Source organism: Uloborus diversus, chromosome 8, assembly GCF_026930045.1.
Source record: "Uloborus diversus isolate 005 chromosome 8, Udiv.v.3.1, whole genome shotgun sequence".
NCBI lineage: Eukaryota > Metazoa > Arthropoda > Arachnida > Araneae > Uloboridae > Uloborus > Uloborus diversus.
Genome location: NC_072738.1, coordinates 137,855,869 through 137,875,583, shown reverse-complemented (window position 1 = coordinate 137,875,583; position 19,715 = coordinate 137,855,869). Strand labels below are relative to the sequence as shown.

The 19,715-nt window shown below is 29.7% G+C and overlaps 1 protein-coding gene across 1 annotated transcript in view; it reads right to left on the bottom strand.

Annotated features, from left to right (window-relative positions):
* LOC129228626 (hemicentin-1-like) overlaps positions 1 to 19,715 on the bottom strand; it is a 217,860-nt gene that overhangs the window by 62,599 nt on the left and 135,546 nt on the right. Inside the window, exons 46-52 of the mRNA XM_054863307.1 lie at positions 18,280 to 18,441; positions 14,277 to 14,558; positions 12,984 to 13,106; positions 12,084 to 12,251; positions 8,717 to 8,998; positions 6,911 to 7,028; positions 3,362 to 3,513 (exon numbers count right to left, since the gene is read on the bottom strand). Coding sequence (XP_054719282.1) covers positions 3,362 to 3,513; positions 6,911 to 7,028; positions 8,717 to 8,998; positions 12,084 to 12,251; positions 12,984 to 13,106; positions 14,277 to 14,558; positions 18,280 to 18,441 — 1,287 coding nt within the window. The remainder of the gene's footprint in view (positions 1 to 3,361; positions 3,514 to 6,910; positions 7,029 to 8,716; positions 8,999 to 12,083; positions 12,252 to 12,983; positions 13,107 to 14,276; positions 14,559 to 18,279; positions 18,442 to 19,715) is intronic.

Below are 19,715 nucleotides of genomic sequence, written 5' to 3'. Positions count from 1 at the left end.
GTGAGATGCTCTTTGAAACTCGATATAAAGTGTTTATTCACGCAGCAACGTTACCAGGAAAAGGAAAGTTCTTATGCATTTTTATACTACATAATGCTATTTCTAGCTTTCGTATTATGCATTAGATAATCAATGGTTTTTTACGTTTTTAACCAATATACAGCACTTAAAGCTCAATATAATATCTAAATTAGATTACAAGTATTAAAATATATAGTACATTAAGTACATAGAGTTTTGAACAACAAAAAGAAATTTGAAAACTTTTTTTCTTGATAAAACGCACGCACTTACACACACATACTCACACACATATATGAATGGATACATTATAAATGTAATGTTTATACATTTACAAATTATCATGGTTCAGAAAAGATAGGACACAATTTAACAAGTGATAGAATTTCCTAGAAAAATTGAACAATTTATGCAATGTGGGTCAGAAAGCAAATATTTCGCCACGAGAGGGCACGTATGAAGAAAATAGATGACACAAAAAATTCAAATTATAAAACAAGGAGAATATTGCCACCTTGGGAAAGTAAAGGGCAGTATCTGCAAAAAAAAAATCATTTTCGTCATATGTTCTATCGTGGGCAGGTAAAGGGCAAATTTTTCATTTTTAACTTTTTTTTTGCATTTTTACCATCTGTCGTACGTTAGCTTCATTATACGAGGTTGCTTATAAAGTTACCGCAAAAAACAAAAAGCGCAAAAAAAAAAAAAAAAAAAATCCATTTCCAACGTTTTCCAAATCTTTAGAATTGAATCCAACTCGCGTTTCTTCAAATATCTCGAAAACTAATTTCTGCAGATACTGCTGTTTGCCTGCCCGCGGCAGTGTTGTATTTTGGTTTTATAGTGTAAGTTGACTTTTTTGATTTACGCTGAGACATCTAAACCAGAAAACAGCAATGAGATAACCTACTGTTGCTCTGAGGCGACGATTTTTCAATTTCAAAGTAAAAACGAAAAATAACCGCACTGTATTTCATCTTACTCGCTTTTAATTCAGTAAATAAAATGTAATATTATCTTGAAATTATATTTCAATACAAAGTACTGCTTATATCTGAAGTAATTAAACATTGTCCCGAGTAAAGTGATTAATATGAATTTTCTTATGAAATATGAACAGCGATATTTTTATCTTTTAATAGAAATCATATTCGACCATTATGAGAAGAGTACGTAGTCTGACGTTCCGTCTTCGATTTCGCTTTTAACCGTTATGAATATTAAAAAGATACTCACGGCGATTTAGGGAATTATTGAAATTAAACTGGTTAAAAAGTTTATAATCATCAAAGTAGATAATAACACTGCTTTTAAAAATAATTCATTGAATTATATCAAAAACATTCAAAGAGCTACCCCAAAAAAGATAATTAAGTAAAGAAAGAAGCAAATTGGAATGTGTGTTTCTATTGAATGTTCTGAGAAAAGTTAGCAAGTTTAAATGACTACATTAAAACATTTTAGAGCATTAATGGAGAGAAAAACAATTAAGAAAAGCAATACTGTAGGTCAGTTCTCGATTAAAAGTATATCCACAGATAAGTGAAATGTTTAAAAGTGCGATTTTTAGATATTCAGTTCTGTTTTCAGTTAATAACTCGTATCTTTTTCACACGCATGTTTTTTCATGTATTTACTTAACGTAAGGCTTTCTGATGAAGACTCATCTGAAAATGAAGTTAATATTATTTAAATGCATGTTGATAAAATTAATTGATTTTTTTCATAATGTAGAACCTAAAACTTAGCTGACAACGCGACTCTAAAAGGCAAAACATTTGGAAATATGAAAATGTAAAATTATTTGGTGGTAAAAATATTCAGCAATAGCATACTGTAGATTCAAAAATTATGAATAACAAAGTACTTCCAGTAAAAATATGTACACAAAATAACAAAAATACGAATTACTAAGATTTTTCTTTGTAAACAACTAAATCGCATTATTTCACTGCTGCCCGATGAATGATGTAAGTTAACACAAAAATATGCACTTTGAAATAATAAATACTTTTTTAACCTTTTCTAAGCAAAATTTTCTGTTCTTATTCTAATTTATTAACATCATGCGCACATTTCATAATCTTATACCACTCAGAAAATCATGTTTGTACTGCACGTTCGTTTCTTTGTCACCATATAATTAGCGCAGTGAAAATATATTTACAGAAAAAACGACACATGAAAAAGGAAAGATTTTACGTTTGGTTGAGCACAATCAGATGAACTACAAATTATGAGGTGTTGGAGACAGTGGAGAATTTATAAGTGAAAAATAAAAACAAAAACATATTTTTGGAAACTTTGTTTGATAAACTTTTTTTTTGTTTTGAGAGAGAGAGAGGTAGAAAGAAAAAACACTTTATAAGCAATTCTTTATAAATTGAAAGGAAAACGGACAAAGAATAAAACGATTGTAAAATAGTTATTGAATTTTTCAACGTGAATTGAAGTCCGCAGTCAATTTTTTTTTCAATTTATAAATACAAAATATAAATTAATTCCATGATATCGACATCAAAAGCGTGTAACTACAGAGAACATAATATTTGCACTGCATGTTCGTTCCTTTGTCACCTTATAAACGCCGCAGTGAAAGTATATTTACAGAAAATTTAGACGGCAATTAGAACGTTTGAATGAGAACAGTTAGATCAACTATGTAATGTAAGAAATAAAGAAATGAAACGTTGATAAATATTTCAAGTATTTAAGATGATTATTTAAAAAAAAAAGCATTTTAACATTGAATTCAATACCCATTTAAAAAAATCACGAAGAATAAAACAATAGTAAAATGATTTTTGAGTTTTTCAACACAAAATGTAAGTAAGCAGTTAACATTGTTATTTAATTTATGAGACAAGAAACACAAATGCATTTTATGATGCTGGTGTAATAAGTGGGAACCTTTCAAACTTTACGCTATTACTCAACTTGACATCATTTATTCTCTGATATAAACACTATTTGTGGAATGCAACTGGTAACAATACAAACAGTAGAAATAAAATTATATTTTCCTGCCAAAAATACATTCTGAAGAATGCTTCACACAAAACGTATGAATCAAGTTTAACCTTTTAAATTTAAATACAGAAGAAGCATGCATCAAGTATGCAGAAGTTTGCATTACGTGACATCAAAATAAGTATTTAGTTTAACGCTTAAGTTTGTAGGGAAATCAGATAAAATGTAATATTTATTTTATACACAGCAAATAACAAATGAACACGGAAATTTAAAAATATATATTCAATTTTTTTTTGCATAAATAAACTAAGAACAGTGAAGATGACAGTTTTGCTCATCTAAAGAGTCTTGCGTAGATATCTCTTACCAATAACAGTTAAAGATACTAATTTTTGCAAATCTTCTCCTATGTTGTTACTAATAGTGCATCTGTACAATCCTTCATCGGACTTGTCAATTTTGTTGATCAGTAGACTTCCATTTGTAAATGTTTGTATCCTCTCATTCTGCAGTTTTTCACTGTTTTCTGAATCTAAAAATTGAAATATATATACTTTAAAATTAATGACAATTAGCAACAGCTTAACGTGTTGTGTTGTTGAAGGTGAATTAATGATTACACATAAAACATTTGCAATAGTTTACACGTAAAAAGTTCAAAATACTAATACAAAGTACTAATACAATGATTTTATACACAGGGTGATTCAAAAAAAAAAATAATAATAATAATAATAATAATAATTGGGTAATATAAAGCTACCGGTTTGAGAATATTGAACCTACAGCTCTCAGGTGGAACTTCAATGAAAGAGCAATTTAAAAAGTTTTAATTGGCACCTGATAGATGTCTCTACGTGCTATCGTAGGTGTCCCTACTATTGTTTAATATCCAGTTAGTCAAAATGGCGATTAAGAAAGATGTGATTCAGCACTTTATGATTAGCCCCCCCCCCCCAGGTTACCAAACTTAACATCATGTTATTTTTTCCTCTGGGGACCTGCATTCACAATCATACTGCCCTCACCTACTACAACTAAAAAAAATACAATAGAAAGATTATTTGTTGTTGATTACTGAAGTTTATATAAAAAGAAATACCGGACATTATTGATGCTATTTTCGTGATAATGAACCACGTTTGAACCCTAACTATCTCAGTTAGTAATCTGTTTTCGTGTCTCTTAAATTAGACTTTTGCACCACCTTTCATCTAGTACTTAAGCAATGCGTTTTAATTTAGAACTAATAATCTGAAAGTTTGCAATGTTAATCAATTATTGGACACAAAAGGGAGGCTTAAAAATGAGCGAAGTTAATGATTGTTTTCCCAATAAAATCAATTGCTTTTCGTTTTGTATTATACGAAGTACTTATTCCTTCCCATCTATAAAGTGTCCAAACACTTTCTTCATGGTATGTTATCATATAAGTTATTGATCGAAAGATCTGCTCTTTATTTACCTTACAAATTGCATCAGAAAAATGTTTAGTGCATTTAGCTTAAATGAATATCAAGAATGTTGAAAGATCTCATTAGTTTAAAAGCCGTGAATGATAGCCATCCAGCATATAAAAGAACCTTGCTCAGTTACACAAAAACTGTGAACTCGGAGTTGAGTCCCATCTTGAAAGCTTGTACATTGTTTGGACTCAATATACCAGTTGACTCAAAACTTACCTCTCCAATTAGTAAAAGACAGAATGTTTTGTTTTATTTGCATCTAATTTTGATGAACTTGTTTGCAAAAGATCTGCTCTTTATTTACCTTACAAATTGCTTCAGAAAAATGTTTAGTGCATTTAGCTTGAATGAATATCAGGAACGTTGAAAGATCTCATTACTTTAAAAGCCGTGAATGATAGCCAGCTAGCGTATAAAAGAACCTTGCTCAGTTACATAAAAACTGTGATGGCAGAGTTGAGTCCCATCTTGAAAGCTTGTACCTTGTTTAGACTCAATATACCAGTTAACTCAAAACTTAACGCTCATCCAATTAGTAAAAGACAGAACGTTTTGTTTTATTTGCATCAAATTTTAATGAACTTGATTGCATTTGGCATATTTGTCCATAATGTGTACATGACTTTAACGAGAATAAACGTTGGATTGATACCGTTTTAAAGATCTGATGCGCTCGTTTTGCTTTTGAAACGGGTCATTCTTCTAGTGTGGAAAATAAAAATAGGTTCTTCAACAGATGAATTGACTCAGTTGTTTTCAAGAGTGGCAATTGATTCAACACTTTTCAGAAAAAATCAATCAATAATCTTGATCATCATCATTTTTATGATTCCTTCTCCCATAGCTTTAAGATGCATCGTAGAACTTATAACTATAATAAAGATAGAAGGTATTTATTCTCTTTCTTTTTGGAGTATTGGAGGGATATATTTTTGGAATGGTAGAGGTTTATTTCAACTCATGCGCCCCTCATTTAGTATTCGCTTTCTTATATATTACGTACAAAAACATCAGATATTAACCAAGCCATTGCTATGAGGTTTAAAAGTGACCAACTAGAAAACGTACGTCAGTCTTATGAGAGTTGGTTGCAAACCGCAAGAAATGCTGTTTTGAGTATCGAAACGTCTGTATCTATTTTTGCTACACTTGTTTTCTTTTACGCTTATAGCAACCTTTTTTTCTTAATAGATGCGATTAATGATAGCGAAAAATAATAACACCCCCTAACAAATTGCGCAATTTATCTATTGGGTCTCAGTTATACTGGAACAGAGGTGGAAGATTCGGCCATGTCTGTTTCTCAAAGCATTTCTGATGTTATAGCAGCATATCAGAATTTTTGTCGAGCGAAACTAACTTAGAAATTAACTTAGTGAAACTGTTTTTCAGAACAACTGCGGCAATGAAATTCAACGTGATCTTTCTAAATTTGTAACTGACATTAGTTACACGAACTCTCAAAGTAACTAAATAAAACACATACGCGATAATAACACTCAAGGAAAATTTGGCAAAGATGTTGTTCAAAGTATTTTATGCGATACTTTTAAAGATACACCCTGCTGGGACTTGAATACTCCCTGCAGCAACAAATGCAAATGTTGTTCTCGTAGCGACTTAGAATGACATCCGGGCGATGATCGAATAAGGTCAGAATGACCCTATTTGATCGAATAAGGTTCATGAAGATATTGACAATGGATTTTGTTTCCACGGTACATGTCAAAGCTTCTGGTATGCTTTACATCAACATGACTGTTTTTCTACCCTCACTAGCAAATTTAGCTACATATGGGTCCCTCATGACATGATCATGGTTTATTTTCAAGTATTTTTCTGAAATAACAGGGTGATTCAAAAAGAATATTGGGGTTTCATAAGGCTACTAATTTATGGATATTGAACCTACAGCTCTTTGGCGGAGTTTGAATGAAGGAAAAAATGTATAGTTTCAATTGGCGACTGCTAGATGTCGCCAATTGAACTGCTAGATGTCGCCCTCGCTCGTTATTTGTTAATGAGTTAGTCAAAATGACGATCAAGAGAGAGGTGATTTAGTATTTTACGATTCTGGTGTTAGTCTGGTAATCCCCTTAGGTCACCAGACTTAACATTATGTGATTTTTTTCCTGTGGATATATGTAAAAGATACTGTGTTTATCTTCCCCTTACCTGTTCCCCTCACTGCAGCAATTGCTTCTGTGACTGCGTACATGCTGCAACGTGCACGCCAGGAGTTTGAGTACAGGTGGATATCGTTCAGACTTAGTGTATGTACATAAAACATCTTTAAAATGATTTAATCATGTAAAAAGTCGTTTTTGTTCCGTTTTTACTCTCACAAGTACTTACGTTTGAAGCTACCACCAATTTTTATAAATCACCAAGCATAAATGCACACTTGATCAATTTGGGAATTTTCTTGAATCCAAAATAAAGTTTCACACTTACCTCTGCTCCATATTACAACAGGTTGAGGGAATCCTCTTGCTGGACACGAGAATAAAGCATCTTGTCCTTCTTGAAGTGTTTGATCTTGAGGATCTTGAAGAATTGAAGGCGGAACTGCAATTTTTAAAAGTAACTATTAAAAGAATGGAAACATAGTAATACAAATATTAAAACTATTACGCATAAGAAAGTTTCGAAATAGACTTTGCGAGTAAGTATGTGAGAACGTTTCATTTACGTTAAAACAAAATTATCTGAACAGAGCTATTTCTAATTAAAAAAGTTCAGGGGTATCATGTCCTAATAAATGATAAATGCCAGATATAAGTGCAGTAATATTTACCGTATTACGCTGAAATTTGCTAAATTAATTAGTTATATTTTATAATAACATCATTTATACCTGAATCTATTTGCATATTTCTATGTAAATAAAACACAACAGTTTATTGACAGGAAAGTCCTAATTTTATCTATTAATGTCTATTTATTTTTAATACAATGATTTCAATAAACAGAACAAACTAAGATATTAAAAAAAGTTTTTAAAATGCAATTAATACGTTTCAAATCTTGAGTTGCAGTCCAATCTTGGACTCAACTAAAAAGGTATCACTAGAGTATTTTGCATTGCACGACTTATTTTAAAATTTGTATTTATTTTTTAAATTAAAATCAACCTCAATCAATATTTTAGTTTATTCTTAAAATTGACCCATTGTCACCAAAATGTGAGCCGATTTAAATTAGGCAGGCATCTAATTCTTAAGTTAATGGCAAGATAGTGCATAGTGTTCAGCACCTGAGCTGTTGATTTTCACTTTTCTTACTATAACTCATTTTATCAAAAATAATTTTGTAATTCTTACTTTTTATGCTGAGATGTAGGGCTTTAATATCTAAGTGTTCTTTGTATTTTTCACAAGAATTAGTTTTCTTACAATACACTATAATTAGCGTAGCGTGGAGTTTGAAAAAAAAAAAAACACACACACACACAGGTAAATTCATTTATTACATATATTTCTATTTTAAAAGATTTTGTTTTGTTGAAAATCTTGAGTTTTATTCACTTTGGGATTGATGGATGGCCAATCAACAAATAAATTTTGCCATTAGTGGATATGAAGTTTGTTTTTCTGCAATTGCTTGAAATGATGAAGACATGATTCTTGAATGCTCCAAAATACGAATTCTTAGTTTTCATAAAGTTATCCCGGTAACGTTAGACTTTAATGTATAATTGGTGCAGAAAATTATCAGTTTTAAAAAAGCTTGAAAACATTTTACACTATAGCAAGTTACGTGCTTGCTTTAAACTTTATCATATGACATCATACTGTACTGGTGAGTTATTGTTATCATTATTATTGCTATTGTTATTGTTATTATCATTATTATTATTATTATTAATTGTTAATTATTATTATTTATTTATTGTTATTATTGTTATTATTATTATTTTAATTATTATTATTATCATCATCATCATCATCATCATCATCATCATCATTGTTGTTGTTATTGTTGTTGTTATTATTATTTTTGTTATTATTATTATTATTACTATTATTATTATTATTATTACTATTATGATTATTATTATTATTGTTGTTGTTGTTGTTGGTTTTGTAATCAATAGATACATATTAAGGTTAAATAAGTAGGTTTTTTTTGCTTGGAAAAACATATATAAAAAAATATAATACACAAAATGACTGTCAATTAGAATATTAATTTAAGGTTATAATAATAAGACTCTAAGAACTAAACACAAAATCAGCAAAACTATTTATACTCACCATTTACGACCAACAATGAAGTATATGAATCTCGGCCTATAGAACTAGTAACTGCACAGGAATAGTTTCCTGCGTGCTCAGTTCGCAAGGAATTAATGAATAAAACAGAATAATCGTCGTTGTTTTGAATGACGATGTGAGACGACGTAGTTAGTGGTTGCTCATTTTTAAACCACATAAATTTGAATGGGCTTAGCCCCTCAATAACTGTGCACAGGGCTTTCGTCTTCTGTCCTTCCGTTAGTTTTTCCGGGAAACTAAATGGCTGAATTCTTGGTGAACCTGAAATTTAAAAACTGTTACATTCGTTGCTGCATAATTTATCTACATACATTATCTACATAAATACACAATATTTTTCAAAGAATACAAAGAAATTCTACCATAAAGTATTACTGTACTATGTTTTTTATTGTATTAAAGGCTGATTTCTGACAAGATTGATAAAATTTTTATTTTCATCATCATTTGGGTTCATAAGAAAAATGATCTTTTGAGAATAAAATTTTAATTTCTGAACGTAACGATGTAATGCTAATAATTTAAGTAATTATTATTTATTTTTGGTTTATAATTTCCTTAAAATGTTCGTGCACAAAATATATACAATGGGACCGTTTGTAATTATTGCAGTTTCCATAATAGGGTCTCTGGCATTTTTTAAGTACTTCATGTTAACATATAACAAAGTATGAAATCATTTGCTTCCAATAAAACTCAACAACTATTTATTAATGATCGACAATATTTATATAAATGTAACACACTCGCGTAACATACGTAGCATGTGTAAGTAGTTTGTAAACGTCTAGATTTTTATTAATGTTTAACAATGCTTAATTTTAAAGTTCAACCACTTAATTTATTGCGTTTTTTGTAAACTTATTGCACACACACAAAAAAAAATGCACATTTAAGTAATCTACCGACTTGGAACGAAAATTTTCTAATGCTTTTTTTACAGAAGCAAATTACGTTTATAAGTTAAGAATGTTTGTTATTTTGAATTGTTTTATAATTATTGAACTCTGTAAGGAAATTAAATATGTCTTGTTTCACAAAATCGTAAAGCACACATCTTTCGAATATTCGTTTAAAAGACGATATAATGCTAGTAAATAATGTATTGCAGTTGCTGTAAATTATAACAATCACAAAAGATTTTTCTTTTATTTGGGGAATATTGTCTTTTTAAAAACCCTTTGTGCTCGGTCCCATTTTTTTCATAAAAATGCAAATTTTGTTACATTTGACGTTATCAAAAAATTTCGTCGTATAATGTTTTGCGTACAATATCATCTTATGTCTATTTGATAATTCTGATAATGGTGGGTGAAATTTATATTTTGATGCAGAATAAATTATAACATTCAAAAACATTCAAAGCAATGCATGATATTTATGCTTCTTTATTTCAATTTTTAAAGTCATAAAATTCGTTAAACCACAAGCGTTTCTAATATAATCATTCTCAAAGTCCTTCATAACCAGTCTTGAATATATTTAATACACATATGAAAAAAATAACATTTTAAAGAACAGTACATACCTGATGATTTATGACCGATAGCAAAAGATGATGAGAAACAGATAAGCAACGAAAATATACAACAGCGTCCCCAGACAGACATGACTCAGTAGGCTAACAATATAGGAATATATTTACAAAACTAAAACAAGCTACAGAAACTGATAAATATTCAATTCGGCAATCTTGTCTTCTAAAAAGAAAGTCTCGTGCAGAGAAAACAACTTCCTTCGTCAGAATTTGTACGCACACGGTACACATAGAAGGTACAACTATTTTATCAGCATAAATATTTTCAGGCTTTCAGTATGGTAGCGCCGCATAGTGTAGACGGGCAGAGTTAAAAACTATATTAAAATTGCCAAAACAGTTAAGTCCAAATAACGAGATAGCACTCATGGAAAAAAGTTTTGCAATACAATTATTACATATTTATCAAATTTTTACGTATACGTTCATAATGAATTACTTTCTCATATTTAATTTCAAATAAGGTTTGAGAATGGCGTAAGAAGCTCAGGTGAATTTTTAAAATCCCATCAAGTTATGAATATACGAGTAAATTTTCTAACATATGTTGAAAATATATGAACAATCTACAAAGAAATTAGGACATTAATAACGTCTAGCACAATAAATATTTCAAAAATATGTTAAAATGTCAAAGGTCATCAATACGGTATGATTAGTTTCACATGTATTGAGTAAAATATTAATAAATATGAAATTCATTTATATCTGCATTTAACACATGCTTAATTAACTACTAACTCTATATATTCAACAGCACCTAAAGAAGTTAAAAGCAGAACGAAAGAGAATGAAGTAAATCCAATATTTAAACGTAGCAGAACCATTTCTATTATTGAAAACTATTGTGAAAACACAAATGCAAAATTTTTTTGGAGGGGGGGGAGGGAGGAAACTTTCACATGTATCAAAAGAATGTTCGAATCTATGATAAAACAAAAACCTGATAAATTAAAAATTTATTTATTATTTATGTAAAACATTTGTATTCTAATATGCATTAAACATTTATAGCAAAAGACATTATTGAAAAAATATGTATTATGAAATAAAAAAGAGTGTATACGATTTGTAAGGAGCAAAACAATTGAACTTTAGATGTTGTTTCTTCAATAGTCACAACATTTCTGAAGAACAAAATGGTTCCTTCATTTAACGCATTCAAACCTCGTAATATCAAAATGTAGTTTGTTTCAGTAACACAGAAAATCTAACAGGATTAGATGCTATTTATCACACTTCTAAAGAAAAATTCTTTAATATCAGAAGAGCACATTGTTAAAATTCTCATGTTCAGACATTCATTAAAAACTTCCACGCGCATAAATCAATGCATTTCATTTTCTGAAACATAGCTTACAATTTGTAGTAAAATGAAAAGTGAAAGCGTATGTATGTATGTCTGAATGTACATACAATAATTTCATAAAATGAAAACGTGAATATTTCAAAACTACTCGTATTTTGTAAACGTTAAGAAATAACGTAAAATTATGAGCGATATCAATGCAGTAAGGAACTAAGGAAAACATTTCAGACTCCAAACCATTCTTAACATAACAAGTACCGCACAATATATAAGGTATAGATGTTTTTGTAGTTATTCAATTTACAATTTTTCGCAACATCCGCACTAACGAGTCAAGAATGTAAGCATCAGACACAGTAATACATAAAATTTTCAAATTCATTTATAAAATGTCTAAACGAAGCGAAATTTTTCTGAAATACCGAAACATGTATCGAAAATTAAAAAATAAATACTTATTTGTAGTATCTCATAAAAAGTATAATTATTGTGTTGCATACCAAGCACAGAAACAGAGACACTGTGCGATATACCATCTCCGACACCATTGGCAGCTTCGCAAACGTAATTACCCTCGTCCTCTTCTAAAAGTTCGTTGATAGTGAGAATTCCAGCTAAGATTTGAATTCTTGAGTTCTTCTGTATCACATTTTGTTCGTTTGAGTTTTCTGAAAAATACGAAGGTTTTAAGATTTAAAAAATAAAAATTGCTCATAGCCATTTGTCATCAAACAGATATTTTTAATTTTTTTTTCGTAAATGCAGTAGGAACAAGACATGTCATGCTAATATATAAACTGGTGGAAAACAAATATACTTTTTTCCATTTATAACTACTTAGGAAATAATTTCCTGCAATTCAGAAAGCAATGTATCCTCAAAACTGCAATTTTGTTTGGCAATTAAAATTTAATTCGTAGCTTTTGGTCATGATAGATTTTACTCAGCATATGAACCAAGATTAAGAAATGCAAGAGGTATTATCTTTTACTTTAGTTAACATTTTATTTTCGTTTTTAAAAATATGTTTCTGCTTAAGTAGGGCGTAAAATACCCCGAGTTACTCTGTTATATCTTTGGTTGTTTTACAAAGTAAAACAAAGTTTTTACGAAATAAAACAAAGTTTTTACGAAGTAAAACAAAGTGTAAGTGTTATGATCACGTAAAAAAAAATCTATTGAATTAATTACTTCTTTGATTGGTTTTCAGAAATTCAGCAGACAAAGCTGCGAATTTTTTACTGATTTCTCTTTTATGGGTTAATTGTTACAAGCTATTTAAATTCTATTTCAATAAAGCTAATAATATTTTGGTTATAGAAAATTTTCAATGAAATGATTTACAATATTTATTGCAAATTTATCTTAAAAGATAATCTTTAAAATATCGATTTTTTAACCTTGATTCTTTATCTTCCATGCTATTATTGGCTCGGGAAAGCCATTGGCGGAGCATTCTAAAGACAAACTCTCTCCAGCAATTCTTTCTTGATCTTCAGGAACTATCTTCCATTCTGGGGATACTAAAAGTATATGTAAGAAAATTCTTATAGAAACAATCATAGTTACTTTGGCGAACATGAAAGTATACAGTAGTTATTAAGTTATTTTGAAAACTAATGTTAGTTTATTAATTTAACAAAACTTCTTCGCTACTTCATCATTAATCTGATAACATGGTTAAAAGACCACGGTTAGCCGTCTATCCAAAGCATTTAAAAGATAAACTTGCTGTCGTTTTCATCGATGTAAAGCTCTTTGTAGTAGCTCGTGAATTTCGTTAAATCGCCGAACACAGTTCATAGAAGAACTTTAGAATGGAGGAAGACAAAAATTTAAAAAAAAAAAAAAATCGAAGGGACACCTCAAAAAACAGGTGCATTTTGCTTCCAATAATGACATAAAAATTAGGTTCAGTTGTTATGTAAATGGTTTTCAACGGAGTACAATATACTGTCTGTGTTGGAAGAAAATGTCTGGCAACAACTACCCATTCCGAGCTATTTGAAGGTGGGTTATGGCAAAACCTATTCTTTATTTGAAAATTTTTTTTGCGCAGTCACCTGCGTAGGAACACTGATGTTATGATGTTGATGTTATTTTCATCATCATCATGATAGTTACTTTTAGACCCTTAAGGTAATTCTCAATAAACCTATAAAAGTTAAGGAGTTTGGGAAAAAAGTATATTCGATATCGAAAAACCCTGCTCTAATGTTTGTAGTTTTTACAATGCGTAAAAACAAAATCAAGGACCAAATGTGACGCACCTCGACATAAATATATCTGACATGAAAAGTTTCCATAGAATGAAACTCCATGAGAAAAAATGTCATAAAAATTTTTTTTAAACATAAGCCAACTTCAAAGTTGAAGGCAAAATTCCTTCACAATTTAGTAGCTATAATTGCTAATATAACTAATATATAACTAGTCAAATAATTTTTTCTTTTCTGATTATGAGTTGAGAATAAGTGTCATGTTTGCTCAGAAAATTAAAGTTATTTTCCCAACAGATGTTTTCGTGTTACTAAAAAAGCTATTAACTGACCTAATTTTACAACTTTTATCGCATCGAAATTTGATGTTATTTTGTATAAATATAAAGTCAGCTGATAAGTAAATGCTTTTAACATGCAAGAACACCACGAAATTTTTAAATGAAGGAGAAGCCAAATAAACTGTATTCTTACCGACAACGTTTAGATATTCTGTATGAACATCTGATCCGTAAGCGTTAGAAACTTTGCAGGTGTAATTCCCTCTCGAATCCAAAGTTATGGTTGGAATTAAAAGGTTTGAAAAATGGGTTAAATCTAGAACTTTGGCAAAAGGATCCTCCTTAAGTGGTTGAGAATTTTTCATCCATTGAAAAGAAAATGGCGGGGTTCCTGACTTTATAGCACAAAACAAAGTGACCTGCTCCCCTGTCGTAAACTGTGTGGCTAAATTAAATGGCTGTATTTTTGGAGAACCTGCAAAATAGAAGTGCAGTTAGATAGAAATATTAAATATTATAGTTTTTCAAATGCTAGCATTCTTCAACTGCTCTTTTGCAAATAAAATATAATTTTTTTTTTTGATAACATTATACTTAAGCACTTAACTGGATTACCCAAACACCGTTCGGTTGTTATGGAAGAGCCTTGTTCTGATTTGCCCAAATGTCGAGCAGGTAGCATATTTTCTACACCATTGGTGCCCAACCTACAGCTGAGGGCCATATGGAGCCCGCAAAGCGGATCTTTGTGACCCAGTTTGTTCAATGTTACGAATCGAGAACCATATTATGGAAGTAAGTTACCACCCTATAGCCAGGGCTAAGGCAGAAATACATGAAATACACTGCCAGCTCAGTCAATTCCAGCCGAGGACTGCAGTTTCGTGTTTATTAGCACTCATCAGCCCGGCATAGGAGTGACTGAGCTGGAGGTGGAAAACCTCATAAGGAAGCCAAGAGTGCCAAACAAACTGGTAGCTAATACAGAAGTTTTCCACCTCCAGCTCAGTCACTCCTATGCCGGGCTGATGAATGATAATAAGCGCGAAACTGCAGTCCTCGGCTGGAATTGACTGAGCTGGCAGTGTATTTCATGCATATTATGGAACTCCCCAAAACAATTGCAAAATCGTCTTGCAATCTCCGCCTAATTGCAGCCAATCAAAAAGGCAATGTGTCAGAAGGTTCCAAATTTGCAGCTAAATACTTAGAAATTGGTTATCGAAAACATACAAGATTCTCAATAATAAAAAATTATCAAAGTAATGATGACAACTATTCTTGGTTTGTAATTTTCTTCCGTTTTCTATAAATTTTCAAATCTTTCATACATTTTATAGCATAGGGGATTCATCATAATGTGATGAGCGGCCCTGGTTGTAACCTGCGCTGGTTTAAAAAGGTTAGGCACCGCTGTTCTATGCCATTCCGTTGATTTAAACGCTGTTATCTATTTTTTAGTTTAATGTTTACAGTTTTCTGGTAAAGTATGTTTAAAAAATTTCTGAAAAATTAATTTCAAGATTTGTTGTTTAGGTTGGATGAGGTAATTTAAGCTGAGTAAAAAATTTCGAAATTAAAAATTATCATAAGTCATTAAATGCAATACTTGAAAAAATGTTTTGAGTTTATGTAATGAATTTGTCAAAAAGGGACAAAACTAATAAGACCAAAAAAAAAAAAAGATAAGTGGTAAATGGTCATGAGTAGCTGAGAAATCTCCCTTATAAGTCAGTTGCATAAAGTCTTTAAAATATAGTCAGAAAATCGTAATGTAAAATAGCTAAACAAATAACTACAAACAATTTTGTAGCCTTAACATTTTTGCATGATATTTATAGCTTTTTAAAACAGAATTTTATCTATTTTTAAAGGCTTTTCACTTATTTCACTAAATAGATAGTTTTGCCATAAATTTAGCGTAAACGATGAATGAATAAAATCATTATCAAGAAACATTTTAAATTATATTGTTAACAAATTGTAAAACTTTTACTGAAGGTGTTTTTCGGGATTAAACAAAAAAATAATTTTCTGAATATTTTTAGCTCATTATAAATAGTTATGGAAAACAAATTGTATTGTTACTGATATTACTTCAGATTTTTAAAAAAATCTGAACAATCTTTCAGGTCAGGTGATTTACGTTGCACTAGTAATTCAGCTGTGCAAAGTTAATTAATTTCCCAAGACAAAGACAAAATGAGAAAATTTAAGAGAAATTGCATTTTGATTCTCTTAAATGAGGAATCATTTCTGTTAGTTCTGAATCAGTATCTTTTTTAACAGCATCCAAAAACGTAAATACTTAATAACTGTATAACGCTTTGAACTTTAAACCAAAGTCAAAAACAATGAACTTTAAACCAAGGTCAAAACAATGTAAGACTCCAATTTGAGCATGGTTTTCGTGTAAAACATTGTCTATTAAGGAGGTTAGAGACACATTTTGAAAAAATAAATTATTAAATAGTTTAGAGTTTTGAACTTTTTTCTACTGATTCACCTCCTACTTTATAAGCAAAATCATAACATAAGTATCAAAAAAAAAAAAATAAAATAAAATAAAAAAAAAATAAACAAATAAAAAAAAAAAATTATTTAAATGTTTTTTTAAAATTTATGGGATTGCTTTAAATCGCTATAACTCAAAATGTTCTTCGTCAATTTTCACATTTTTTTTCAAACAATTATGCACAAATATCTAAGCTTTAATTTTTATTCGGCAATTTAAAAAGTATCAATTCAATAAAAAATAGAAACTATTTGAAGAAAAATTTCGAACAATTCGAAAATACTTTCTTTTTAATTATTTTTTTTTTCAGTAAACTTTTTTTTTCAAATTTGCAGAATAAAAATTAAAGTAAACTGTTTGAAAAAGATATTTCCCATATTTCATTACTTTATCTTTATCAGTTCTTGACTTATAAGAGTTTGAATGCAAAAAAATAGGGATAAATTGCTCATGAAGAAAAACACGTTTAAAGTTTAAAAGTTAAATATAATATTCGTTAAATGCGTGCAACAAAAATAATTATCTCATTCTTTCTAATTAAGATAGAAACAAGATTAAAACGTCTTTTCAAGTAGAAAAAACGGAGATTTTTTAAAATTACTAAAAAAATTGCAAAGTTTGACGATTTTCCTGCCTCGGACCCCCTTAATTTTTTGGATAGTTTCATTTATTTTTTTTTACTTTTGCAAAGTGATTCAGTACTAAAGCCGTAAAAAATTCCATTACATGCAAAGCGTTTTCAAAATATTAATGCTAACATTGCATGATTTCAGTTTCTTTTTAAATGTACGAAAAAGCAAGTTTATAGTAAGTTAAGTTTTTTAAACGAAAGATAAGCATACATCGAAATAGTACTTATAAAATTCCAGGTAAAATTAAAAAGAAAATGTATTCAAATAATTTAGACTCTTGCAATTCGGTATTTGTCATATTATTGTAAGTACAATTTTGCGATGTTATTTATATACAATAAGCGTATTGATTAAATCGAATGAAAAGAAATGATAATTTTATATATTTTCAAACATCTGGGCAAATATATTGAGATTCATTTTTGTTAAAAGTCAACATAAACTATACACTATATAAAATCAAAATGTGATAGAGACATTGCTTACCTGCTTCCGTAGTTGTAATCAGGGACAAAAGCGCAGCAAACACAAGATTCACAGTTGTCCACGAGAAATACGATCTGTTCTGCATTTTGCTTTTTGACACGAGAAAAAAACAGCAAGATGGAAAAGCGGGATAAACAGCAATGAAATTTCACACAATGGAGACACACCGATGCACTTATTGCTCTCTACGAGGCGCACACGCTTACGATAAAGAGCTGAATATACGTACACAAGCGCCACTTGGTGTCAGTTAATGAAATTATTTTAACATTTTACAAAATTATTTTCGAAAAAAAAAACATAGATTATATTTCACACGTTTTCTAAACCCACTATATGAAAGCGTTATGATGCAGAAGTTAAATATAATTACAAATTAAGTAAAAAGAAAACAAGAATATTCCAAATGTCAAAGCATTCAAAACACATCATGTGGAATGATATTCTATGTGCAATATGTCACATCAAACATTTAAATGACGATTTATAAAAATTATTTCACGGTAATAAATGCTGCTTTAAATAAAAAAACGCAGGCTTTTGCTAAAACCATCATAGCTTACCACTTATTGCAATTACTATGGTGTTGGTTTTAATACTGGAAATAGCGTTATTAGCTGTACACAGGTAAAGACCTGCATCTTCTTCTTTAGCCTCTTTAATTACCAAAGTGCTTTTCCCTTCAAATTTTCTTTGGGACATTACTTCTTCGTAGATATCTTTATCTAATTTAAAAGAGGAATTTAAAATTAATAATACGCTTTTGTTATTTTAGAAAATTTATTGATGTAAGTTAAAAGATTACGTTTCTAAACATTCACAAAATAATATTTAATCTATTTTAATATTGTATTTAAAAAACTGAAAAAAATTAAAGAGATTAATTGTATGCAAACTATTAAAGTTAATGAACAATATTAAATGCAAAGCTAGCAATTAAATTTTAAATGCACTCAAACCTGTTTTTGTGGGGGTTTTTTTTTATGCGGTCCCCCTCCACTACACAAAAATAGGTTTATGTGCACATATTTAGTTTCACGGTAAAGGGGTTTCAAGTAACCCCAATACACGTGTTTGCAATCTTCATTGCTGTTTGAGCATTTAAAGTTGTTTCTTAATTTCATGCTCTTAATAATGTAAGCTGTTATTAAAATGAAAGTAAAATAGTTGAATCAGTAAAAAAATATATATATGAATTTTCATTCTAAAAGATAAATTAACTGTATCATACAATACACAATTGCATAAGCTGAACAAATATTGCGCAATTTGTTAATTTTGCATTCGAAAAATCGGATCAACTGTGATCCAAAAAAAAAAAAAACCCTCCTATTAATTTTTTTAATGTGTAAACTACGAAGCGGAGTGGAATGATGTCGAAAATAATAGCAACCTGAATTGAGTCCTATCAAATAAACGGACTTATGAAGAAATTCATAATCTAGTTCGTAACTTATTAACCGTCTATTTGTTTAAAGTGAAGCATTTGCCAGATCCATTTTTAATAAAAACAGCAGAGGGCAAGCCAGTTATGTACCTAAATTCAAGTTGCTATTCTTTTATTGAAAACTGTGCTTACACTAAAGAAGATTGGTAAAACAAGCGCACAATAGCACCGTTTAACATGTAATGATAAAATCGTATGTATATTAATTTAAATATAGGGGGGGGGGGGGGGGAAATGAATAGCTATTTTAATGTGAGTTGATTTAAATAATTTAGAGTGTGAGGTGTCTGTTAGACACCAAAATTACATGAAATAGTCATTTATATCATAATATTGTTTCACTGATTTCTTAAATAAGAACTTGGAAACGTAAAATATGGTAAGAGTTTTTTACGCTTGTTTCTGTTCAATCACAGATTAGAATGAGTATGATATAACAAAAACAAATATCAGTATTATTTTACTTCGAAGTTTAATATTTATGAATTTTAATGAATATGTTGCAAAGTTAAATTAATATAAGCCATTCCACCGTTTAGAAAGTATGAAGTT